This window comes from Odocoileus virginianus, chromosome 19 (genome assembly GCF_023699985.2).
Source record: "Odocoileus virginianus isolate 20LAN1187 ecotype Illinois chromosome 19, Ovbor_1.2, whole genome shotgun sequence".
Lineage (NCBI taxonomy): Eukaryota > Metazoa > Chordata > Mammalia > Artiodactyla > Cervidae > Odocoileus > Odocoileus virginianus.
In genome coordinates, this window is record NC_069692.1 from 5,974,648 (window position 1) to 6,001,336 (window position 26,689).

At 43.8% G+C, this 26,689-nt stretch overlaps 1 protein-coding gene and 1 long non-coding RNA gene across 2 annotated transcripts in view; one reads left to right on the forward strand and one right to left on the reverse strand.

Annotated features, from left to right (window-relative positions):
* Nucleotides 1–2,428: 2,428 nt before the first annotated feature.
* Nucleotides 2,429–9,804, reverse strand: LOC139039607 (uncharacterized). Its single transcript, XR_011492939.1, has 3 exons — nt 9,571–9,804; nt 6,204–6,255; nt 2,429–3,277 (listed from the first exon to the last, which is right to left on the reverse strand). It is a non-coding gene; the product is annotated as an uncharacterized lncRNA (long non-coding RNA).
* A 7,355-nt stretch (nt 9,805–17,159) lies between these two features.
* The window catches only part of SH3BGRL2 (SH3 domain binding glutamate rich protein like 2), a 91,968-nt gene continuing 82,438 nt past the window's right edge, over nt 17,160–26,689 (forward strand). Inside the window, exon 1 of the mRNA XM_020899248.2 lies at nt 17,160–17,272. Within this exon, the coding sequence (XP_020754907.2) occupies nt 17,160–17,272 (113 nt within the window). The remainder of the gene's footprint in view (nt 17,273–26,689) is intronic.

Genomic DNA, 26,689 nt, shown 5'->3' on the forward strand with positions numbered 1-26,689 from the left:
AGTCAGTTTGATTAAACACACTCAAAAGAGATGATTCCCACGGAGCCAATCACGAAATGAAAACAAGGGTCTGAAAGCATGATGACAGAGTTGGTGACAAGGAAGCAAAATTTCACCTTGAGGTATGATCTTGGTGGAAAATTTTATTTTGGTTACTTCTTCTCCTGGACATCAAATTGCTGACTTAATCATGTTCATCCCCAATGGAAAGAAACCAGAGGCTTCTCCTTTAAAATAAATAATAAGGTCATGAAATTGTAGAGTACTATTCAATTGGTCTTCTGAACCTGATTTTCCAAGTGGAGAAATTGATGCTGCAGGGCCTTTCCAGAGGTGTGAACTGGGCGGGCTGGCAGATTGGCTGAGGAACCGCTCACAAATCCCAGGGGCAACCTTTGGATCTTGGGTGGGGGTTGCAAAGTGTCCCTTTTGCCTTTGGAGAGGGCAAGTCTGCCCTGCTTAGCTCTTCAGGGATCCATCCCAGAAGGCTTAGAACAACCTTCACACGAGATTTTTAGTTTGTTTTGCTTGTGTGTTTGTTTTGGCTGTGCTAGGTCTTCACTGCAGCGTGAAGGCTTTCTCTAGTTGCAGAGCGGGGGCTCTAGCATGTGAGATCTTAGTTACCTGACCAGGGATCAAACCTACGTCCCCTGCATTGGAAGGCAGATTCTTAACCACTGGACCACCAGGGAAGTCCCAGTGTTTTAAGGCTTTAGTTGGTGGGCCATATATTTTGTTTTCTTAACTCTACTTAGCCATAGACACACCTATGTGTGTGCTCAGTTGCTCAGTTGTGTCCAACTTCTTATGCCCCATGGACTGGAGCCTGCCAGACTTCTCTGTTCATGAGATTTTTCAGGCAAGAATAATGGAGTGGGTTGCCACCTCGTCTTCCAGGGGATCTTCCTCACCCATGGATCAAACTCACATCTCCTGCATTGCAGGCAGATTTCTTTACAGCTGAGCCCCCAGGGAAGCCCGTATACACACCTATACCTACCTTCTTTCCTACTCTCAGGCCTCTGAAAACTTATTTTCTTCATATTGAGCATTAGATACCCTTGCTGGAAGAATTCAGACTTTCTGCTATTACGCTAAGGCTTACATTGCATTTCACTTGCCAAGTTGAGCGCTGCTGAGTCCTTATATCTGAGAGAGACATCAGGGCATCAGAAAAACAATCTGACACTAGGTGTTTTGGCTGGCTGGCAGACCCTTTAGAGGTCATTTGCTTTCTGGTTAAAACATCACAAGCTACTGTGTCAAGGATATTTGATCTTTGACTTTTTAGAAATCAGAAACCCATTTTCTCTCTCTTTTTTTAAACTAAATATCATATTTGGGGGCCATTCAAGCTCTGGAAAATTTCCTTTTTCAGACCAGTGTACATAAATGAACGTCTTTTGTCACTGACTTACACGCTAAAATCTGGATGGAAAGTTCTGCTAGGACCTCGCTGGTGGTTCAGCTGTGGGTTCAGCTGTGTGGTTCAGCTGTGGTTCAGGGACATGGGTTCAATCCCTGATCCGGGAAGATTCTACATGCTGCGGGAGAACTAATTTCGTGCGCCAAACCCTGCATGCTCTTCCCCAAAGAGCATGCTCTTCTTCAAACTTCCCCATACTCTGCAGCAAGAGAGGCCACCGCAACGAGAAGCCTGCACACCCCAAGTAGAGAGTAGCCCCGGCTCTCCATAACTAGAGAAAGTCCATAGACAGCAACAAAGACCTAGTGCAGCCAAAAATATAGTTCTGCTAACAGTAAGCATTGTATAAGCAATGCCATTACCTACTACCACACTCTTTAAAAAAAAACTATTTATATTTTGGATGTTCACTATTTTCAGAATCAAACTTTGGGCTCCAGTTTTGAGATAAATATTTTTTCCTAGTTGTTTAAAAGGAAAACACACATTGCTTCTTTATTGAGATAACCAGCACCACTCCCTAGTACATCTCAAGAATTCTTCAGAACTTTAAGAGAGACTTAGCTACTGACTTTACTCCGGGATCTCATCCACGTTTCCCCAGCACTCGTTTTATAAGAATGTAAATAAACAAGGGCCTACTGTACAGCACAGGGAACTATACTCAATATCTTACAATAATCTCTAAAACAAAGTCTGAAAAAGAATACACATATATATACAAACACAACTGAATCACTCTGATGTACACCTAAAATTAACACAACATTGTAAACTAACTATACTTCAATTTTTAAAACATGGTTAAAAATAAGTAAATAAAAATGAAATTAAAAAGGAATGTAAATAATCTTGTTTCACAAACATGCCTTTCTGCATAGAAGCCTGGGTTGTTCCCAGGCTCACAGTGGTCTCCAGTGATACAGTTTGGTCTTAAAATTTTCTGCAGTTTGGGGCTGCTCTCCCGCCCCCCAACCCCCTCAGCCCCCCACCCTCCAGCTGATTCCCTGCAGTTTCAAAACCACAGCAGTAGACCTCTAACCTTGCAACAGAGCATGCATAAACAAGAAAACCAGCAACCTGACGGAGAGACCCCGGGACGGAAAGCTGAGGGTTGGATCCTTAGGCTCAGAACTCACAGCTGGGCAAACAGCACGTGCTGGGTTCCCAGTGTACCTGGCAGAAGGCAGAATTCCTGGCTCTTTTGATTCCTTTCTCTCTTTGTTAGCATCATCTCTCTTTTTGAAACCCACAGTCCCATTGAGCGCTTCTTCCATGGATCTATGGACAGACCGGCTATTCCAGCCTTTCTTCAATTCTTCCCTTAGAGGCTGGGAGGTGCTTCCATTCAGCTCAATCCTAACCTTCTGGGACAGCTGTACTCAGCACACAGACACCGCATCCTTCGGCATTCCATCCATCATGAGAAAGAACAGTAGCAGGCGACCGGAAAAGGGTCCTCCCTGGCTTCTGAGCTCCCCTCATGGCTCAGTGGGTAAAGAATCTGCTGGCAATGGAGGAGACACAGGAGACACGGGTTCAATCCCTGGATCGGGACGATCCCCTGGTGAAGAAGAAGGAAAGGGCAACCCACTCCAGTATTCTTGCCTGCAAAAATCCCATGGACAGAGGAGCCTGGAGGGCTAGAGTCCATGGGGTCACAAAGAGTCATGCACAACTAAGGAGGCACGGCTCACTGGCCTCCTAGGAAGACAGTGAGCAACGTCACCGGGATCAAAGTGACCAGGACCAGCTCCTCAGTACCTCTGGCTCTTCCCATCTGAAGTTTATCATATGATGAGCCATGTGTAAGAGTCTCCTCTTCCACAGTCTAGATTCAGTGTCAGCGTCCTGTGAACAGCAAACAGGTTTGACCCATTGAGTTGCCCAAAGGGCTTGGCACATGGTTCAGAATGTTTGACTTCACAGGATCCAAAGCCTCCTCCGAAAAGATCACAGTATAAATTGAGTGCAGGACCATAATCACATGGGACATCACAACAATAGATTTTATAAAGATTCCTAAAGTGCCTAAGCAGTTATTATTCAGGGGTGAAAATCTTATGACTTACAATATCTTTCCTTTTTTTTTTTTGGCTGTACTGTGCAGCATGTGGGATCTTAGCTCACCCACCAGGGATGGAACTTGTACCCCGTGCACCGGGCATGTAGAGTTTTAACCACAGGACTGCCAAGGAAGTCCTCCAAATCTTTCTTTTCATTTTACTTTTTTTTGTCTTTTTAAAAAAAATTGTAGTCGATTTATAATGTTGTATTAGTTTCAGGTGTATAGTGAAGTGATTCAGTGTTATGTATATTCTTTTTCAGATGCTTTTCCATTATAGGTTATCACAAAATATTGACTACAGGTTCTTGTGTTACACAGCAGGCCCTTGTTGGTTATCTATTTTATGTATCTTTCTTTTTATTTTTTCCCCCAGAATTCAACCTCGGAATCTGTCTTCCCACCCTGGCTGTAGATCAGAACCACCTGGAGTACCCCTTGACCCTAAAGCTGCCTTGTTCCCGCCCCACTCCCCTTACCACCAATTTTGAGGCTTTAGATGTGGGATGCATTTGGAAAACATGCATTTAAGTTGCCCAGGTAACTGTCTCACGCCTGGCAAGGTTGGATCCACTCCTCCCAGAGAACGCTGAAATGCAAGCCTTGTACTAAACCTTCCACACCCTGCAAAATTGCTGGGCAGGCTGGGGTGTGGCACTCTTAACCATTTAGCTTCTTATCAGGGCTGGAAGACGCAGGAGTGGAGATTTAGGTTGATCATTTATACTAAATACACATGTTGGCCCTCGAGGTGCCTCCTCGTTGGTAAGCAACAGAATTGTCTCTTGTGTAATAAGCAACTTTCTAGTTCATGACGTTGGACATTAGGATGTATTTGAAGCTGCTATGCTGAGAGTCAAAGGAATGAGGTCATGTTGGCTGCAAAATAAAAGTTCTATGAGGAGAAAATGTATATAAAGGGCAGGAAGCATGTACTATTTTAAAAGTCTTTGTTTGCCCAAGGTCATTGCTTAGGCACACCCAGATGAATCTGACTAGGAGACAAAGAATGGCCATACCCCATACTGCCTTTGTTTTCAGAATACGCCTGCAGTTCCAGGCCCAGAGTCCTGACTTGCAACCCTGCTATCTCCCTGCTGACAGGCATCTGTTCCAGTTAGAGGAGATACCTGTCTTTCTTTCCTTCCTCATGTTTCTGTCCATCCCCGGCCCCATAGCATGGTTAAGTCAACAGAGCCGTCAGCGTCGGGGCACTGCATTTTCTATGGTGATTATTAATAATTAATTCATACGCAGTTGATCCAATATATTGATCTAAGCAGTCATATGGCTGTATTTCCATCAGCAGTTAGGATTCTAAAACACTGAATCAATCTTGTCTCAGCCTGGTAGCCTTTATTATGAAGACAATCTTATTTTCCACTAACACAGCAAATACGCTTGTGAACACAGAGTCAGAAAAGTCTAGGGAGAATCTTATTATCCATTTATCCAACCAAAAGAGGCAGGCCAATCAAGTCTCATTTCTCCTGTGACCCAGCAAGTGGAATTGCATTTCTGCACAAGGAAGGCACATTTCCAATGTCAAATTAGAGAAGTTTAGAAATGTCATTATGCAACCTGTAATAGTTTGAGATATGCTGCCTGAGCTAATGCCTGCCTTTCTAAACCCTAATTTTACACCTGCTTCTTCAAGGACTGCAAGACGTGCTGCTGACATTCTTACTCTGGAGCAAAGGAGGGCACAATATTACTACTCTTTTTTATAGAGTTGAAAGAGTCCAAAGAAGCTACCTGGGAGAATGAAAGAGAAATTGGAAGGAAGCCTCCAGTCCAAGTGTTGCCAAGTCCAAGCTCATCCTGCTTACAGTATGACAGGCCAATAAATCAATGTGTCAGGTCAAGGGATAGCAACTTTATTTGCAAAGTGGATAGACTGAGAAGATGATGGACTAGTGTCCCAAAGAACCATTCTGCCTGAGTTAGAATTCAGACTTGTTTTATACTAAAAGGGAGGGAGTAAAGTCAAACATTTCCTGGTTCTGGTCAGTTTCTAGAAGGGATATGTTAATTTATTCCTTCCTGCAGGCATTCACAGGTGAGCCTGGTCAGGATGTTTCCTATGAGCTAAACAAGGGTATATTAGTTTAATACTCATTACCTGGGAGGTAGGGTTCACAGTGATGGGCCATTAAGTATAATCTAGGCTTACAGGCAACATTCCTTTAGTGATTAACTTGTAGTAGAATACAAAGGTTCTTCCGTATTATACAAGTTTGCTGCTAACTAGTTATTTAACTTTGGATAGTTACCTGATTCATTGACTCATGACTTTCTCAGTCATGCATTTTTTTCATTCAGTACAGATTTCTTAAATTATGTGCAAATATTTAGAGTCAAAAGATCTCATAAATAAAGTGGTTCAAAGGTTCACACTTTCAGCTTGAAAAGACAAGAGAGGATCTCATGCACTTGAGGTCAATGGAGAGACTGCACCCTTGGCCTGCCTCGTGCCTGGTGAAAGTGAAACTGTTAGTCGCTCAGTCATGTCTGACTCTGCAGCTCCATGGACTGTAGCCTGCCAGGCTCCTCTGTCCATGGAATTCTCCAGGCAAGGATACTGGAGTGGGTTTCCATTCCCTTCTCCAGGGGATCTTTCTGACCCAGGGATTGAAGCCAGGTCTCCTGCATTGCTGTCAGATTCTTTACAGTCTGGGCCACCAGGGAAGCCCTTGATGGGGCCACTCTTACCTTCAAAAATGTTCCCAGCAGTTCACAAGTCATGAACTTGATGACTATGGCCCTGTTATTAAAAAAAAAAGATGCTTTTCTTTATTAACTGCATTGAAATACATCATCCAATGAACTTCCAGTCAAAATGCTTGGACTTCATGTTGTGTAGGACAAGTCACTCCAAAAATGTCACTGGGAATGGTATTTTTGACATTCACTCTTAGGATCAAGTGATACCTGATGCTGCAGCTCCTCTCTGGCTTCACAGTAGGTTGAAAATTTTTCTCACCAATTATGTCTCAGTCCCATGACTTGGAGCTCAGGTCTTGGCCACTCACAACCTTCTTATACAATGTCTGACACATCCTATCTTCTACACAAGGTCTGACAGTGGCCAGGAATTATGTGCATGTCTGTCATACTTCATGGTTCAAGAAAGGACTGGTCCCTGGTATACAAGTAGGTCCCCAACAGAGGTGGATAGTATGAAGGAGTGAATGAATGAATGAATGGACACAGATCCTGCTTCGACCCCTGTCATCATTTGTTTCTTTACTCTGCAGGTCACAGGATCCTCCTCTGCAGGAGGAGGAGTGAGCTTCATGATCTTGGGCCCCATGTCCTGCTTCTACACAAGGTCTGAAAGAAATGTCCTGGGTCTGGGAGATGGGAGACCTGGCTTTGCATAGCACATAGTAGGCATGCACATCAAAATGAATTCACTGAATGAAGCCTGTATTCTTGTCTTGAATTTGTAACTAACTAGATCATGTGATGGGAGTAAGGATCTAAACCTAAGTGTTCCCATATGTGAAATAGAGGAGCTGGACAAGGTCACCATGATTATACCTTTTGGTTCTCAGATTCTATCATTTTATTATTTTATATCCTATCTACCCACAGCTTGATCTTCCTGTATGAGGCCTGATTGTTAGTAAACTGATCCGAGTATCATTGTTGTCATCTACAAAGGCAGACAATAACTATTGGGCTGTTTTGTGATTTGAATGAAAGGAATGAAGTTCCTAGAAATATTCATGACACATGCCCAACAAATGATAGTTGTTGCTCTTTTCATGATTAAATAACAACTTTTCCTCTGCTCTTTCAGCTAATAGAGCTTTGCTAAATTGTGTGTGTGTGTGTGTGTGTGTGTTCAGTCATTCAAGTCATGTCCAAATCTTTTCGAGCCTGTCGACAATAGCCCACCAGGCTCCTCTGTCCATGGGATTCTCTAAGCAAGAATACTGGAGTGGGTTGCTATGCCCTCCTCCAGGGGATCTTCCCAACCCAGGGATCAAACCCACGTCTCTTATGTCTCGTGCATTGCCAGGTGGACTCTTCACCATTAGAGCCACCTGGGAAGCCCTTGCTAAATTAACTGGCCTTAAATTAACTAGAGTGTGTAGCTCTAGTCTCTACTTTAAAAATAGTCTGTCATGGGGACTTGCCTAGTGGTTCAGTGGCTAAGACTCTACACTCTCAATGCAGGAGGCCTGGGTTCGATTCTTGGTTATGGAACTAGGTCCCACTTGCTGCACCAAGATCTAAGGCAGCCAAATAATTTTTTTAAAAACAGTCAGTCGTGCATTCCAGTGTTGGGCTAATCCAGATTCTTACTAGAATTAGCCACTTATTAGCTCTGTAACCTTAAACAGGTCACTTAACCACTCAGAACCTCAGTCTCCTCATCTGTAAAATATGGATCATTATGCTTCTTTTGCTGGTTTTCTGTGAGGATTAACTGTATGTAAAAAATCTGGCATAGGAGTGGCTCAAAAATACCAGCTATAATTATAGGTCTATGGTGTTAGGCGAGGCAGGGCTGGGTTTTTTTTTTTTTTTTTTAATAACTTTACCATCCATGGGAGAAAATAAGTGTAGTCTATTAAATTCCATTCTTCCTGCTGCAGCCTGCAATGATTTCTGCCAGCATTCCCCATGGTGGTTTTAGTCCTCTCACCCCACCTTATCTGGAAACTTCCAGATTATTGTCAAGGATCTGATAATAAGTAGGTGACAAAATTTAACCAGTTCCAACAATAAGGATAGTTATTGCCACCTACTCCGTTACAGGGCTACTAAAATACCAACTCGGAAAACATAAGTAACCCAAACAGTGAGTAATACAAAAAATAATTTTGATTTGACCTTGACATGAAGCTTGCATGTTATGGCAACAAACTTCCTCTCTCATTAAGTTCTGCTGGGGATAAAACCAACAGCCATTTCCTGAGTTCACAGCAACTGAAACAAGCAGTTCAAAAACCTACTTGGTTTCAGAGAAGCCCAGCTTGCTCCATGTTAAATATTTGCTACAGAAATCCTCCAGCAATCCACAAAAATGCATAGAACCAAAAACTGTCTATTCATCAAGTGGGAAATGCATGGAGAATGGACTCTATGAGTTCAGCCAGCACTGGCCAGCCCCACTAATGGGCCTGTGTTCTTCCTGGCCATCTGGGGCCTGGGCCAGCCCTCCGGGACATCTGACTGCAGCCCTTGCTGTTCGTGGCTTTACCCAGGGTATCTAAGGCACTCTGCTGACAAAGGCCAGACGTACTGGGACTTTCTTTAGTGGCTCAATTGGTAAAGAATCTGCCTGCAATTCAGGAGACTGGGGTTCGATTCCTGCATCGGGAAAATCCCCTGGAGAAGGAAATGGCAATCCACTTCAATATTCTTGCCTAGAGAATTCCATGGACAGAGAAGTCTGGAAGGCCACAGTCCATGGGGTCCCAAAGAGTTGGACACGACTGAGCGACTAACACTTCACACTTTCTTTATCTGAGAGGCAGGTGTGGGGACACCTCTGCAGGGCTGTTAACCCAAAGCCAAGCAGTGCGCTGTCTAGCCGACAGCTAATAAAAGATCAACCAGACTGTCTTCTTTTAGAATCAGAAATGGAAAGAATCGAGGACATCTCTCTCCATTCTTATTCCAGCATCAAGACCCAAATTAAACCCAGCTGTTCAAGTGCCAGAGGAAGGCCTTTGGTCCTGAAAGTGCTTGAAATAGGTAGGCAGCGACCCAGAGAAATAAAAAGCCACATTCCCTTCAGTGAGCAAAACAGACTCTTTAAAAAGGGTATGTTTTTTAAAAAATAAAGTTATAGTGTGTATTATATTAAATTATAATCCATAATTTCTGGGGATATTGGGGGAAAATAATGTAGAGAAGGAGTTATACTTTTTTTTTTTTACCACCTGACAGTATTTGTATTCTAGAGATAAAGCTTTCGTGTAAACAATGTTTGCATGAACCTTGGCATCCCTACCTGTAGATCATTCTACTTCAGTTACTCCTGGAAAGCAAATTATTTGAACCTGATTCATTTCATGACATTACTGTACCTTCCCTCAGGAAGCTGGGTTTGGAGCATCACCTGGTGTGAGACAGGGCAGCTGGAACCTGGGCGTCTGGCCCCGGCCCCAAGCCGGGGCAGTGAGACAGGAGAGGCCACATGTGCCCTCAGGGTCCCGAAGACACTCTACGCATGATTCTCATGCCACCGTGGTGGGCCACAGCCAGTGTGGTCACTCGGGTTCTTCTTCTCCGTGAACATTCTCCGTTCTCTCCTTCTGCCCACTTTTCCTTGACACTGGGCGAGATGGGGAACACAAAGTCCAGGGCGTGTTTTTCAAAAGCCAGACACACAGAAGGAGACAAGGTTTGAGGGAGAGGCAGAGCCCCGGAGGGCATCAGAGGGAGGTAATTAGGCTTCCCAGGTGGCGCTAGTGGTAAAGAACCCACCTGCCAATGCAGGCGACTTAAGAGACACGGGTTTGTCCCTGGGTTGGGAAGATCCCCTGGAGGAGGACATGGCCACCCCCTCCACTATTCTTGCCTGGAGAATCCCATGGAGAGAGGAGACTGGCGGGCTCCAGTCCATGGAGCTGCAAAGAGTCAGACATGATTGAAGCAACTTAGCAAACATGCGGGTTGTGAGTTGGTGCTCTCATAATGGGACTAATGCCCTTTTAAGAACAGGAAGAGAGGCCACAGACAGGATTAGCGCTCCTATAAAAGAAACACCCCCATCCCCACCCCAGGTCTCCCTAGCCCCTTCCACCATGTGTGGACACAGTGAAACATCTGTGGCCCAGAAGAGGGTCCTCACCTGACCCTGCTGGCATCTGATCTCAGACTCACAGCCTCGAGCACTGTGAGAAAGGAATTTCTGTTGTTTATAAGCTACCCAGACTATGGGATTTTGTTAGAGCAGTACAAACAGGCTAAGTGACTTTCTATTTTCAAACCATCCTGAATTTTAATTTTGAGAGTCCTATGATTTTCACTGACCAGAAGTAATAATAATGGGATTCTACCCTATCTTTTATGGACGTGAGAGTTGGACTATAAAGAAAGCTGAGCACAGAAGAATTGATGCTTTTGAACTGTGGTGTTGGAGAAGACTCTTGAGAGTCCCTTGGACTGCAAGGAGATACAAGCAGTCCATCCTAAAGGAAATCAGTCCTGGGTGTTCATTGGAAGGACTGATGCTGAAGCTGAAACTAAATTACTTTGGCCACCTGATGCGAACAGCTGACTCATTGGAAAAGACCCTGGTGCTGGGAAAGATTGAGGGCAGGAGGAGAAGGGGATGACAGAGGATGAGATGGTTGGATGGCATCACCGACTCAATGGACATGGGTTTGGGTGGACTCCGGGAGTTGGTGATGGACAGGAAGGCCTGGTGTGCTGTGGTTCATGGGGTCGCAAAGAGTTGGACACGACTGAGTGACTGAACTGAACTGAACTGAAACCTATCTTCTGTATTTTGCTAAAAAAAAAAAAAAAGTCACATTCACCTGGAGCCAATGCTCCAGTGCTTTTCTGCTTTTTGTTTTTGCCATTTAAAAGACAGACAAGATCCAGCAATTTATTTAACCTCCCTAACCCTCTAGGTTGGGGAAGGCAATGGCACCCCACTCCAGTACTCTTGCCTGGAAAATCCCATGGATGGAGGAGCCTGGTAGGCTGCTGTCCATGGGGTCACTATGAGTCAGACATGACTGAGCGACTTCACTGTCACTTTTCACTTTCATACATTGCAGAAGAACATGGCAACCCACTCCAATATTCTTGCCTGGAAAACTCCAGGGACAGGGGAACCTGGTGGGCTGATGTCTATGGGGTCGCCCAGAGTCAGACACGACTGAAGCGACTTAGCGGCAGCAGCAGCAACCCTCTAGGGGTCTTCATATATGTCTATATGAACCCTATATATGTCTTCATCTGCAATACTGAGAAGACACTGACTGAACTGACAAGGACCATGCACAAAGGGAGGCGCTGATCTCCAGTCTCTGCCTATTTCATGCCTGGTCTCCATGGCTTTGCCACCATGAATTAGTTTCTTTACCCATGTTTAGTCAACGCCAAGTGAACACTGGGTACTTGGCACATAAAGTATGATAAAGAAACTCCTCCGTGATAAGCACGTCCTTGAACATTTGTCAAGTGTTTCATGGTTCACAAGGCAGGTCCAGATATTCAGTGGGGTTTGCTACTTATAGCAATTCTATGAATAGGTACTGCTATGTGCTACTGGCATAGGGAAGAACAAACCTGACTCCATAATAGAACTGCTTTTTTTTACTCTAAGCTTGTGCTGTTACCTGTGCTTAGTCATGCTGACTCTGTACCTTTTGTAAAAGAATGTTACCTATAGCCTGAAACATACAGGATAGCCTATTCTCAAGGCTCTGACCTTTAACAAGATGACATTTTTCCAGCCACATAGAGATAAAAATTTACAGAATGGAGAAAAACATTTCTTTTGTTGGAAATTTACAGAAACACCCTGAACTGACCTACATGGACAGCTGCAACAACAAAGGATTTGGACATCAATAACCATGCCCTTCCCTCACCTTGCCTTCAAAAGTGCTTTGCTGAAACCCTTTGGAAAGTTCAGGGTTCGAGGGGCATGAGTCACCCATCTCCTTGCATGGACATGTTACAAATCTTTCTCTGCTCCAGACTCTGACATTTCAGTTTGTTTGGCCTCACTGTACATACAGACTGGGTTTGGTCTGTATTTCTTACAGATAAAGAAATGCAAGGCTTTCCTGGTAGTCCAGTGGTTAAGAATCCATCTTCCAATGCATCGGATGTGAGTCCGATCCTTGCTCCAGGAACTAACATCCTACATGCCGTGGAGCAACTAAGCCCATGTCCCTCATCTGGGGAAGGTCCACACGCTGCAACAAAGACCCAGTGCAGACAAAAGAAAAACCAAAGCAGAGAGCTAGAGCAGGAGGTCGTGGTGAAGCGCCCAGATCATTGCCTGTCGTCTCAAAGAAGTTCCATAAAAGTCTGGGTTGTTTCCACACTGATGCCTTGTCTTAGGCCCCAGCTTCATACTCTGAATTCTGAATTCTTCCTTGATGACAGAGGGACTTCTTTTAACCAGAAATTGGGAATGTAAATCTTGTGTTCCTCATTTTGCTTCATAATAAACATTACGTAAATGTGTCTGGTTCTTCGAACTCTCTCAAGAAGGCTCTTGATAGAAAACACTAAAATAAAAGGATATTTGTAGTCAGTAGCCCCAGGCTTCCTTCTCAGACTCATTTCTTGCTTTTTGTCCTGTCTTCCTCCTTCCTTGTTCTCTTGTGTTATTTGGCTTCTTTTCTTGCCTGAGAAACAGGTTGTTGCTGGTGGGGACAGTGGAATCATACTGCCTGGTTCAAGGCTTTGCTGATTACCAGCCACATGGCCTCAGTAAGTTCCTCAACCTCAGACTTGTCACTTTTATAACATGGAGATGTGGAGTCATTCACTTTGTAACCTGACTGTAATGAAACGGGCTCACATAAAGAACCTAGCCTAGCATCTGGCCGTTAGAAAGTGTGCTGGACGTGTCAGGTGCTATGGTCTCTCAGGAAAGCCCTTTCATCAGCTCATCTGGACTAAAGTGTATCAGACTTTTTGTTGTTGTTGTAGGCTTCTGTTTGTTTAATGACATGATCCTCAGAAGAAAAGCTATGACCAACCTAGACAGCATACTAAAAAGCAGAGACATTACTTTGCTGACAAAGGTCCGTCTAGTCAAAGCCATGGTTTTTCCAGTAGTCATGTATGGATGTGAGAATTGGACTATAAAGAAAGATGAGCGCTGAAGAATTGATAGTTATGAACTGAGGTGTTGGAGAAGACTCTTTTAAAGTCCCTTGGACTGCAAGGAGATCCAACCAGTCTATCCTAAAGGAAATCAGTCCTGAATATTCACTGGAAGGACTGATGCTGAAGCTCCAACACTTTGGCCACATCATGTGAAGAACTGACTCAGTTGAAAAGACCCTGATGCTGGGAAAGATTGAAGGTGGGAGGAGGCGGGGACGACAGAGGATGAGATGGTTGGATGGCATCACCGATAGTTTGAGTAAGCTCCAGGAGTTGGTGATGGACAGGGAGGCCTGGCATGCTGCAGTCCACGGATTGCAGGAGTCAGACATGACTGAGCGACTGAACTGAACTGATGGTCCTCAAACTTTGAGACTAAACCAGAATGGCCCCAGAAGCTAACCACCTTGCTGGGTTCTAAGTCAATAAGCCTGGATGGGGCCGGGGGTGTTGACCTCCAATCAGGCCTGAGGGGACTGGTGTTCAAACACCAGAAGTATAACGGGAAGAGCAAAAGCTTTGGAGGCAGAGACCAGAGTGGGTTTCAAGTCACGTGACCTGGGGCCTATCACTCAACTCTTCACACCACATCCAAAAACTCGGCATAAAGACACCTCTGCTGGGCCTTCCTGATGGCTTAGCGGTAAAGAATCCACCTGCCAATTCAGGGGACACGGGTTTGATCCCTGGTCCAGGCAGATCCCACATGCTGAAAGCAACTAAGAATAAGGGCCACAACTACAGAGTCTGGGCTCCAGCGCCCTCAGACCCCAGCTACGGGGACCGCATGCCCCAGAGCCCGTGCTTCCCAACAAGAGGGGCTACCACGATGAGAAGCCCATGCACCCACAGAGATTTGAGAGTAGCCTCTACTTGCCACAACTAGAGAAAAGCCTGGGCAACAACGAAGACACGGCACAGCCAAAAATATAAAAAATAAATACGTAAAAGTCTTCAAAAATTAAGAAAACATGACTGTCATGGGGTTACCGTGTGGGAAAAAAAAACAGAAAGTGTATAAAGCCTCTAGTGCAGTGGGATCTCAGTGCCGGAAGGTAGTGTATTCAGAAGGAACCTCAGGGAAGGGCTAATTAAGCCTCTTTATATTAGGAAAGAAAAAACAGGTTTATGCAGTTAATAGATGCTCAAAAGATACTTACAGAAAGGAGACCAGACCTCAAACGTCAGAGCTGGGATCTGAATTTGTCTTTCCTGTGCAAATCAAACTCAAAGACCTTAACAAGACTCCAGGCTCTGCGGAGTTCACTCTCATGTGTCGTTATGAGTTATGTAACCGTCTCGGGAGGGATCTCTAGGAGGGAGAGTGATGACCACACAGCACTAGACTGGTAATGGTGGGATTTGATGCACCAAGGAGGGAACCAGTCAACCAGTGAAGTTGCTCAGTCGTGTCCGACTCTTTGCAACCCCATGGACTAGAGCCTACCAGGCTCCTCCATCCATGGAATTTTCCAGGCAAGAATACTGGAGGGGGTTGCCATTTCCTTCAAAGTCTTACTTAACTGTAGCATGATACAGGAGAAGGAAATGTGAACCCCTCCTCCCGTTTCTCCTCCTCTTCCTGTCCTCCTCCTGCCTTTCATCCTTCGGCAGATACTGTTCAACACAGAACTGTGGCCTAAGGGGAGTCAGAGGGCTTCCTCCTTACCCCTCAGTGTGACATTCTGAGCTAGATACTATGTTACCATAGCAATCTTGTGCCTGCCATCCCATTATCACCAACAGTTTCTTGAATTGAAGAAGCAGAGCATAACTGCCTTGCCAGCATAACCAAGAGCTGCTGACTGTTGTCATGAGCATCTCTTCCTTAAAAAATGAAATTCTTCTTCTCATTTCTACCCTCAAAGTTGCAGAGGAAGGTTGGAAATACTGTACATGTTTCAAATTTCAAAGTGGAAAGGGATGTAAATAATCATGCTTTCAATCTTTTTTGACCATAACACATTGTAAGAAACACATTTACACATGACTTAGGACACACACACATACATACGCATTCTATTCTATTTCACATTTTAACATCTCATTGACCTATTAAATTGGTTTCTTGACCCATTAATGGGTCACAATGTGAAGTTTTAAAAATACTGCAGTGGAGCTCACAGTTCAACTTCTCCCATGTTATGTGGAGAAAAAAATCAAAAGTCCAGAAAAACAAAGTGACTTGTCCAAGGTCAAATAGCCAATAGATACAGAGAATAACAGGTTCTGAGGCCAAGAAGGCTGAAACAGGATGTAGGGGAGATTGGTGAGATAAGGGAGTAGGGAGTAGAAGTCCGTAAGCCAGTGAGTCAACATGAAGCTTTGTGTGTGCTCACAAATATGTCCTCACACGTACAAACTCCACAAGCTGTGGGGCTTGGGGAGGATTCTGAACAGGCAGCTAACCAACCAGGGCCATGCTTTTAACTTCTGGTGGCCAGGGCACTCAGGATGTAGTGGGGGCGAGGCAATCCTCCTTCTCCTTATGCCTTCTCCTTCTCTTTTCCTTTGCAATAGCATCTTTTATTTATTTATTATTTATTTTTTGCAATAGCATCTTTTCAACCCTTGGGCACATTCCCACCTGCGACAAGGATCTCACCCCTGGGATTCCTGTCTTCACTTCCTGATACCAGCCCTGGTAATTTCAAAACACAACCCCCCCAAAAAATAACAACACACTCAGATGCCTCTAACATCAGGATTCATAGTTCTATGCTTCTTTGACTCTGATGACGCCATTCTACCTTCATCATTTCAAACAAGACTACAACTTAGACCATGCTGTCTCTGCACACTGTTGGCAGATCTTATCCTATGGAACTGCTCAGATTCATCTCCAGCCACCCACCTTCAATTCCAGCAAGCATCTGGTCCCATCACCTCATGGGAAATAGATGGGGAGACAGTGGAAACAGTGTCAGACTTTATTTTTTTGGGCTCCAAAATCACTTCAGATGGTGACTGCAGCCATGAAATTAAAAGATGCTCGCTCCTTGGAAGGAAAGTTATGACCAACCTAGACAGCATATTAAAAAGCAGAGACATTACTTTGCCAACAAAGGTCTGTCTGGTCAAGGCTATGGTTTTTCCAGTGGTCATGTATGGATGTGAGAGTTGGACTGTGAAGAAAGCTGAACACCGAAAAATTGATGCTTTTGAACTGTGGTGTTGGAGAAGACTCTTGAGAGTCCCTTGGACTGCAAGGAGATCCAACCAGTCCATCCTGAAGGAGATCAGTCCTGGGTGTTCATTGGAAGGACTGATGTTGAAGCTGAAACTCCAATACTTTGGCCACCTCATGTGAAGAGTTGACTCATTGGAAAAGACCCTGATGCTGGGAGACTTTGGGGGCAGGAGGAGAAAGGGATGACAGAGGATGAGATGGCTAGATGGCATCACCAACTCGATGGGCATGAGTTTGAGTAAACTCCGGGAGTCTGCGATGGACAGGGAGGGCTGGCATGCTGCTATTTATGGGGTCGTAGAGTTGGACACGACTGAGCGACTGAACTGAACTGAACTAATGTTCCAGGAAATTCATGAAGGGTGGAAAAACACCAAGGCATGTAATATACAATCCGGTGCTCAGGAAGACCCTAATCTGGGGATAGAAAGACAAATTTACAATCCAGGGTGGGTATACTCCATGCTGCTGGTGGTGGCAATAATGGTAGTAGTTCACAATCATAACTAACACTTGTTTGGTGCTTCTCATGACCAGGCATTATTCTAAGTGCTATGTGGATACGAACTCAGTTGTCTTAAACAAGTAAAGGTAATTTGACTGGAAGGTGTCAGAGCCAGGATTCACAGTGAGAGAGTCTGGCTCTAGAAGCCATGCTAAAAACCATCAATGATGAAGAGAGACACATGCTGCTGTGGGAGTCTAACTGGGAGGACCTCACGGAGAATATCCCAGAGAAGGCGGCCCCTGACATGAGTCTTGAAAGGTGATTAGATTTAGCCAGTTGGAGATTGTGGATTGGAAGGAGGCGATCCATGTAGAAAAAGTAATGAGTTGGAGGTGAAAAATGATGGACAACGTTATGGGTAAAGCAATCAGTTTAGCTTGGCTGGAATGTAGGATGCCTGCATGGGAACAGCAAGAGATAAGGTAGGTGAGATACGAGTTTCATTTCTTTCTGTTCCCTGGCACCCAATGTTTGGGGCTCCAAAATGTTGGAAAATGGTATGGCCTCTTTGAAAGCTTCCTTTATGCCCGAGGCCCAGAGGTTTTCCTCCTTCTACTGTTTTCCTACGCTTGTTCCTGCAGCATCTGCACTGGGCCTCACACCATCACGGCATCTGCCTTGTCTCGCCCTCTGCCGGCTCTTAAGCGTCCCTCCCTGAAACTAAACAAGAACTCTGCACGCAGTAGATACTTACTTCCTCATCCAAATAGTTCCAGGAAGGATACAGGGGAGCTTTCGAGCACCTGTTTGACACACACACAAAAGCCTCTGATTCAAACTGAACCAAAGCCTGACTCAGCTCTGGTGATGGAAACGAAGTATGGGTTTCTTGGAGGTCAGTGGTCACAGGAGAGGGAAAGGGGGCTTTAGGAAGGGCTAGGCTATAAGCCATGACAGAAAGCAGGCAAGTCCATGGAGCAGAGAAGGCTAAAGTCACTTCCTGATGTGGTGGAACTCTGGGAGCAGAAACAGAAAGAGCCACAGAAGTGACCCAAGATGACCTGGAAGTTTATTACCTGGGAGGGGCTTTCAGTCCAAGAAAGCCACTCCCGGTCCCCTCCGAGGGCTCAGCCTAAAGACTGCCTGGACAGGGACTGGCCGGGGCGGCCCAGAGGGCTTGCCAGTAACATCAGCGGGGGACGGTGGGCTCAGCACCAGAGCTCAGACATTCTTGGGTTGGCTGGGCGCCGCCTCTGCTTGGGAGGCCATGAGGCCCACGGATGCCACAGGTTTGGGATCCTCAGAGTGGGGATCACGTGCTCCTGGTGTGAGCGAGCGGGGCTCAAGCACAGCTGCAGTTTCAGACAACCAGCCAGCAGGGCCAGACCAACTAGGTGATGAGTTGACACCTGGATTATACTGCCTGACTGCTGTGGTCAGAAAAAAACAGCGGTTAAGAGTCTAGTCGAATGGACCTTATCACCACAGTGACCTCCATGAGGCTACTTGGGGGCAGGATAACCCTGCAGCTGGTGTAGTTTACTTGTGAATGAAAATACAGGCTTTGAGAAATCTCCACACTGTTCTCCATAGCGGCTGTACTAGTTTGCATTCCCACCAACAGTGTAAGAGGGTTCCCTTTTCTCCACACCCTCTCCAGCATTTATTAGAAATAGAACTGCCATATGACCCAGCAATCCCACTCCTGGGCATACACACCAAGGAAACCAGATCTGAAAGAGGCATGTGCACCCCAATGTTCATCGCAGCACTGTTTATAATAGCCAGGACATGGAAGCAACCTAGATGCCCATCAGCAGACGAATGGATGAGGAAGCTGTGGTACATATACACCATGGAATATTACTCAGCCATTAAAAAGAATTCATTTGAATCAGTTCTAATGAGATGGATGAAACTGGAGCCCATTATACAGAGTGAAATAAGCCAGAAAGATAAAGACCATTACAGCATACTAACACATATATATGGAATTTACAAAGATGGTAACGATAACCCTATATGCAAAACAGAAAAAGAGACTCAGATGTATAGAACAGACTTTTGGACTCTGTGGGAAAAGGCAAGGGTGGGATGTTTCGAGAGAACAGCATCGAAACATGTATATTATCTATGGTGAAACAGATCACCAGCCCAGGTTGGATGCATGAGACAAGTGCTCGGGCCTGGTGCACTGGGAAGACTCAGAGGGATCGGGTGGAGAGGGAGGTGGGAGAGGGGATTGGGATGGGGAATACATGTAAATCCATGGCTGATTCATGTCAATGTATGACAAAAACCACTACAATACTGTAAAGTAATTAGCCTCCAACTAATAAAAATAAATGAAAAAAAAAAAAAAAAGAAAGTACAGGCTTTGGATCAGGGCCCAGATGCAAATGAGGCTCTGCAGCTTAACAAGACAAAGCACTTCACCTCTCTGAGCCTCCATGTCCCCGTCTGTGAGAGGACAATAACATCTCTCTTAAAGAGTTGGCACGAGGATTAAGTATAAGTATACTTATAAAATGTCAAGTGCAGTAACTGATCCTTATTAAAAATTCCATAAGTTGTGGTTATTTATTTATTTTTTTTGGAGCATAATTGCTTTAAATGTTGTGTTAATTTCTGCTATACAACAAAGTGACTCAGTCATATGCATACACCTGTCCCCTCCCTCTTGATCCTCACCCACCCCTCAAGGTCACCGCAGAGCACCGAGCCGAGCTCCCTGGGTGACACAGCAGCTTCCTATTAGCGAGCTATTTTATACATGATAGTGTATATATGTCAATCCTCATCTCCCAATTTGTCCCACCTTCCCCTCGCCCACTGTGTCCACATGTCCATCCTCTACGTCGGTGTCTCTATTCCTGCCCTGCAAATAGGTTCATCTGTACCATTTTCCTAGATTCCACATATATGTGTTAATATACGATATTTGCTTTTCTCTTTCTAATTTACTTCCCTCTGTACGACAGCCTCTAGCTCCAGCCACATCTCTACAAATGACCGTATTTCACTCACTGCAGCACTCTTTACAATAGCCAGGACATGGCAACAACCTACATGTTCAATGACAGGTGCTGGATAAAGATGCGGTACGTATTAATATAGACAATGGAATATTACTCAACCACTGAAAGGAACGTAATGTCTATTTTCACTTCAAGACTCATTGTCTTAAAAACAAAAAAAGTATGGATTGGGTGATTGTATTCAGGTGGCAGGTAACTTAACTTTGTCAGCAAAAAGTTTATTAAAAAAAAACAAATAACAAACAAAAAAAAGTTTGTTATTTTGTTCTTGTCTTGGGTGGCAGGACAATTTTGCTTCAATGATAATAGCCTTTCTCTTGTGTGGATTTAATTGGGGGTGCTTCCAAACATGGTAGTTATCTTGCTAAATAAGAGACAGGAATGTTCCATTCACGTTTCTTCAAAGTGCATGCTTACTGTGATGTGCATTTGCAAAGCATTTCTTGAGAATGATATGAATGTAAATATAAGATATCATAAGTCAATACCACGAGCATTTTGAAAAGTCTGGCATGCTTTAGCACTATAAATTTTTTATAAATTTTAAAACAGATATGTCAATGCTATTTCTGACTGTAAACATATGTACATTTTCTTACAATAAATAGAAAACTAAATGCTGTCTGCTCTGTGTTCTACTCTCTAGGAGAATTATGAATGACTGGAGGGAAAGAGTAGCTTTTTAAAAAACATACCCGAAAATAAATCATGAAGAGTCAAGATAATTTATTAAAAAAGCCATTGTCTCCTCCTGTCTATGAGGCGAGGCACACAGCAAACTGTCCCCGTCAAAGGGTTTCTGGATTTATATTTTTCTTTATGTTTTATATTCTTTGTATAAAATCTGTTTAAAGCCACCCCTGATTTCTTCACAGTTTTATTTTATAAGAGAGTGGGCTGGAGCCACCTTGTTTGGCCAGGTTTGTGAGCAGGTGGCCTTAAGGGCTGTTCAAGACAGTTCCTCAACACAGATGGGGGCAGGCACAGCCAGAAGGACACACGGAAGCCCATCTGTACTGTGACCCTGCCCCTGGCCTTGCTCGTAGGAGCCCAAGGAGATGGATGCTGAAGGGGGTGACTGTAGGAAAGGCGAGGGAAGGAGAAACAGAGGGCGCTGAGGAGTTGGGGGCAAGAGTAATAAGACCAGCATTGCCCAGGATTCTTGGCTCCTTGGCGGTTCTGCCTGAGGCTCTTTGCGCATATTTTTCTCACTTCATCCTTATAATGATTATGAGACGAGATGATTATCCTGTGAGGAGGATGTGGGAGGCAGATAAATCTCAGGGACATCAAGTGAGTTGCCTGAGATCACACAGGGGCTTTGCATCACATCTTCCTGATTCCAGGGCTCATTCTTTCACTGGAAAAACAACAAAGCCTCAGGGAGGCTGGTCCTAAACGGGCACCGATCGCTGAGCTCAGGGACTCCTGGCAGCCAAATTAAGGGGTTGGACAGGTGATCTCCACAGTCCTTTCCACCTCTCACATGCTGCCCCTGTCATTTTGGGAAGCTCTGCTCAGCGATCCAGGGAAGCAAAGACAAAATGCACGGAGTATCTATTTGTTAAGTGCCAGATATTGTCTCTCTGTTTAATTCGTATATAAATGATGAAAACTATCAAAATCTTGGGACTTTCCTGGTGGTCCTATGGTTAAGAATCTGCCTTGCAATGCAAGGGACAGGCGTTCGATCCTTGGTCGGGGGACTAAGATCACATGCTGCAGGGCAACACAGCTCACAAGCCAGGACTACTGAGCCTGAGCACTCCAGAGCCCATGCTCCACAGCTAGTGAGTCCATGCACTGCAGAGACGATCTCACATGCGGCAACCAAGACCCGATGCAGTCAAATAGAAAAATAAATAAATATTTTAAAAATATCAAAATCTTGATTCAGCAGTTATTAAAATTTCGCCATATTTGGTTCTTCCATACCTCTCTATCTACCATCTATTGAAGGAAAGTTACAAAACTCAAAATAGCCTGGAGTTAAAACTCCCCTCCAGGTCCTCCCCACCATTCTATGCAAAACAAAGAACTCTCTCACCCGAAGGAAAAAAATGGACATCAAGGTTGATTACGTCCAGCTCCCAGCTGGTCCAGCCTCTGGCGGATCTCCAGAATTCCTTGCCCCAGTCTTTTAAGAGATAACTAATGCGAAACAACCTTGAAGAACAAGTCCCCTTAAGACAGTAGATTTCCACATATATGCCTATATATACTTACTCTTTTCTTGGGTTAGTGCAGCGGCTCACTAATCTGACTGCTGCCCCTTCTCGCCTCATTAAAGGTGATCTGTTCCCGTAAAGTGCCGTCTCCTTTTTCCGAACCCCGCCTTTTCTAACTCCCAGCTCAGTTCAGTTCGGTCACTCAGTCATGTCCGACTCTTTGCGACCCCATGAATCGCAGCACGCCAGGCCTCCTTGTCCATCACCAACTCCCGGAGTTTACCCAAACTCATGCTCATCGAGTCGGTGGTGCCATCTTATCCTCTGTCGTCCCCTTCTCCTCCTGCCCCCAATCCCTCCCAGCATCAGGGTCTTTTCCAGTGAGTCAACTCTTCTCATGAAGTGGCCAAAGTATTGGAGTTTCAACTCCCTTACCCTACATCTATAGTCTATCATCTATAAGAATTTTTGAAACAAAGTAACGGGTGAACATCTCAAGATTTTGCCCCTAAATATTTCATTCTGTATCTCCTTAAAAATAGGGATATTTTCTTATGTAAGCATAAAGTACCATTATCACACCTCAGAAAATTAACAATAGTTTCCTATTTATATCCAAGTTTAACAGACAGTCCAGATTAAAATTTCCTTGTGCCCAATTGCATTTGTAGATTTTACTTGCGTTTTTGAACCAATATTCAATCAAGCTTGACTCACAGTATTTGGCTAAACAAGGTAAACAAGAACAGCTCTTCAAACTCTGCTGTTTGTTTTGTTTTATGATATTGACTTTTAGAAGAGCACAGGTCAAAGTTTGGTAGAATAACCCCTATTCTGGATTTCTCTGATTGTTTCCTTGTGGTGTTACTTAACTTTTCCTCCCGATTTTTCCTATAAACTGGAGGTTAGGTCTAAAAGCTGGATTGGAATTATGTTAAACACGTTAGATGGGGATACTTCACAGGTGATTGTACTTCACATCACCTCAGTCAAGAGATACAATGCCAGGATGTTAAATGATGTTAAGTATGATCACTTGGTCTTTCCATTGTAAAGGTGGGATTGTCTTGAAAATCTCTATGGCAGAGTGTAGATCCCCCATTCTGTACTTGATAGAAAACATACCCATTGTGATTTAATTGTATATATTGTTTAACTGATAGTTACAAAATGGAGATTTTCTAAATTTTCATTTCTTCTTCCTTTATTTGCAGGCATATCTTTGTAAAACAACAACAGAAAAAGAGCTTTTCCTTACCTACTGGGAATGAATTACAGTTCCTTTTAAAAAGGCAGGATAAGTGCTCCCTTTGCTAACTTTCAGAATAAGGAATAGTCATAGTCATTTTCAATGCTGATAAACTGGGGTTTTTTCTGTCTCTCTTTAACAATGATATGGACTTGTGGCTTTTTATTGATTCAATTTTTATAGTCAATTGCAATCATTTTTGGTTCACACAGCCCCAAATTTGGCCAGAGGGAGTTCCTTCAATTAGGCTGGATCCTGTGTCCTTTGAGATGTCCCCATGATTCTTTGAGCGCTTTCTTGCTTTTTAGCACAAGAAAATGTCCTGGGCTCATCTTGCATTTTCCACACCCCAGGTCCAGAATCAAGGAGCCTTGCGATCTTTTACTGGAGAACAGTATCTAAAATCCCAAATCTCTGAACTCGGAGAGTTCACTGTTATTGGGGTGTTATTGCCTGTAAGCTCTCTTCGTGGTTAAAGCTAAGAAATGTATTTAAATCATGAGTTCAACTTTTAAAATTCTATATGGTACCTCCTCTCTCATATCAGTTGCTGTGTGTGTGTACGGAGCTCCTAATGAGATTAAAATATTTACTAATTTCCTTTAGTTTATAAAAAGATAAAGCAGAATGGCAGAAGTTTAGATTTTTTAAGAGGGTATTTATTTCTTTTTGTCCTTTGAATATACTTAATTAAAGATGAATAGTAAGGGTTTCCCCAGCAGCCCAGGGGTTAAGAATCCACCTGGCAATGCAGGGGTCACGGGTTCAAACCCTGGTCCGGTAAGATTTCACATCCCAAAAGCCACAATACTGAGCCCACGTGAGGCAATTACTGAAGCCCACTCACCCTGCAGCCTGGGCTCCAAACCACAAGAAGCCACCGCAATGAGATGGCCATGCACCACTCGCTGAAACCAGAGAAAGCTTGCTAGCAACAATGAAGACCAGCATAGCAAAAAAGGAAAAAAGATGAACAGTAAGAGTATGGTATTCCAAAATCACTTGAAAAAACTATTTTCTATATTTACTGTCTTATCCGTATGTAACCAGGAAGGGTTAATTTTGACTCCATGCCAAATCTGTTCTTCTGGATTTAAGTTTTGCTGCTTTTGTTATTATAAGCATAGATAATGGCTTGCCTTAGGGAACCTTGCCCTCCTCTGCCTGTTAAACTAAAGTGCCTTTGTTGATAATGGTGTCCACCTGCAGATGGCAGGAAGAAAGAAATTAACACATCCCTCCTCCCCCCTTCCCGCCTGAAGCTTGCCATTCTAGGAGTTATTTGCAACAATTAAATGGTCTTTTTACCCTGTTTCCTTATCTTCCTCCATCTCTGATTCACAAAAGAACCTGGCATCCGTGCCCCAACATGATGGTTATTTTGGGACATTAGTCCGCCATTTTCTCGGTCAGCCAGCTTTCGAAACAAAGTCGTATTCCTTGCCTCAACGCCTCGTCTCCTAGATTTATTGGCCTATTGTGCAGGGAGCAGAAGGAGCTTGGACTTGGTAAATAGAGTAACTTCTTTTGGTTTGATTTCAAATTTGGTTTGCTTTTATTTTCTTTGTGAGTAAATTTTAGTTTTGAACAGGTAAAACGTGTTTGAACATTTCTGTGGCTCAAATTCAAAATTACATAAAAATATAGTTAAAGAAATCAACTTTTTTCATCCATATCCCCCTCCACCTGCTCCCCCTTCCTCCCTACATCCAGATAACTAAAACTTTCATTTCTGTTGGTTTGATACTTTGTGTGTGTCTGTGTGATTTCCTCTCCCATTTACACAAAAGAAAGCAATCTACATTTACTGCTCTGTGCCTTGTTTTCTTCCTAACAATATTAACAATGCCTGCTGAGAATCCATCTAGTTCCTACATATCTTCCTCATTGTTTTTTGTTACTGTATCCTTTATTCAGTGGTCCTACACTTTTGTTGCTATTTCGTCTCAAGCAGTTTTGCTTGTATTATTATTTAGTGGCTCTTTTTGCCTTTGTTCATGCTCTTCTGGTCCTCACAGGCATTTGAGGTCTTGACCTCTGCTAAAGCTTTCCAGTGGGACAGAAGCAGGGAACCCAAGTACAGTCAATTCCCAGATTTATCCCATTAATTGCCTTTGGTGGAGATAAGGGTAATGAGGAACCTAACTTGGCTGTTTTCCCTCAGATCCAACCCCAGGCACCCTGGACTTTTTCCTGTTTCCATGGAAAGCTGGGGGTTAATGACCAAGGGGAGGGTGCTATTTAATACAGCTTGGAATTAACTGCCCTGTTTTCTTTTTTTCCCTTCCCTTTCCCTTCTCTACTATGTACAAATTGGAATCATTTTCCTCTTGTGCTAACTTACAGGCAATTAAAAAAGGAAAGAAAACAGAACACAAGATTTTACTAACATTCAAAAGACACATCATTTGATTGAAGAAAGATTTTACTGCACACTGGAGTTGGAGCTTTCATCTTCAAAATTCATGTCTTAGATTTCTCAGAATAACTTTAAAGATTCAGTATGCGAGTTCTCTTAATGCAGACTTTTTTCTGTGCTCATCTTCAAAGCTCATAACACACACATTCTCTTATTTTCTTTTTGCTGGGTAATTCTTTCAAAATTCATTTCGTAAGTCATTTGTTTCGTTTCTGCCCCACTCGATTAAAAAAAAAAAAAGATGGAAAGACCATTTTGGCGAAATTAAAAGCTTTTTGCCTTTCCCTGCAATGATTTTCTTCTGACCTTTGAGTAATATGGCAAAAAGAAACTAATGCAAAAAAAAAAAAGAAAAGAAACTAATGCAATACAGTGTGCTTACCATCTAATCCACCCATGCCAGATGCATGACTGTTGCCTGGCTTGTGAATTACTTGTACTCTAGCACACACAGAATAAATTAATCAAGCTCTGAAGAGATCACCTATTTAGTCCTTGAAGGATAACTGTCTCATAGGAATCTGAAGCCCTGGCTGAGGGTCAACATCCTTTTCAGCCTTGCAGTCAGGAGCAGGGGCAAAGCAATGATTACTTCCTGGCCTGAAAGGAAGAGGAGGGAGAAAAGGGTGTGAGTGGGAAAAGATGGAAGAGTAGATGTGAGGGCAAGGAGGGAAGAAAGAGAGAGGGAGGGAAGGGAAAAAAGAAGAGAAATTGGGGTTGCTGCAGGCAAGAGCACAAAGCATCTAAATTACTGGGCTGGCTAAAATGTTTGACGTTTTCTGAAACAATGTACCAAAAAACACAAACAAACTTCTTGGCCAACCCAACATGGCCAACTTTTTGGCCAACAGACATATCTCT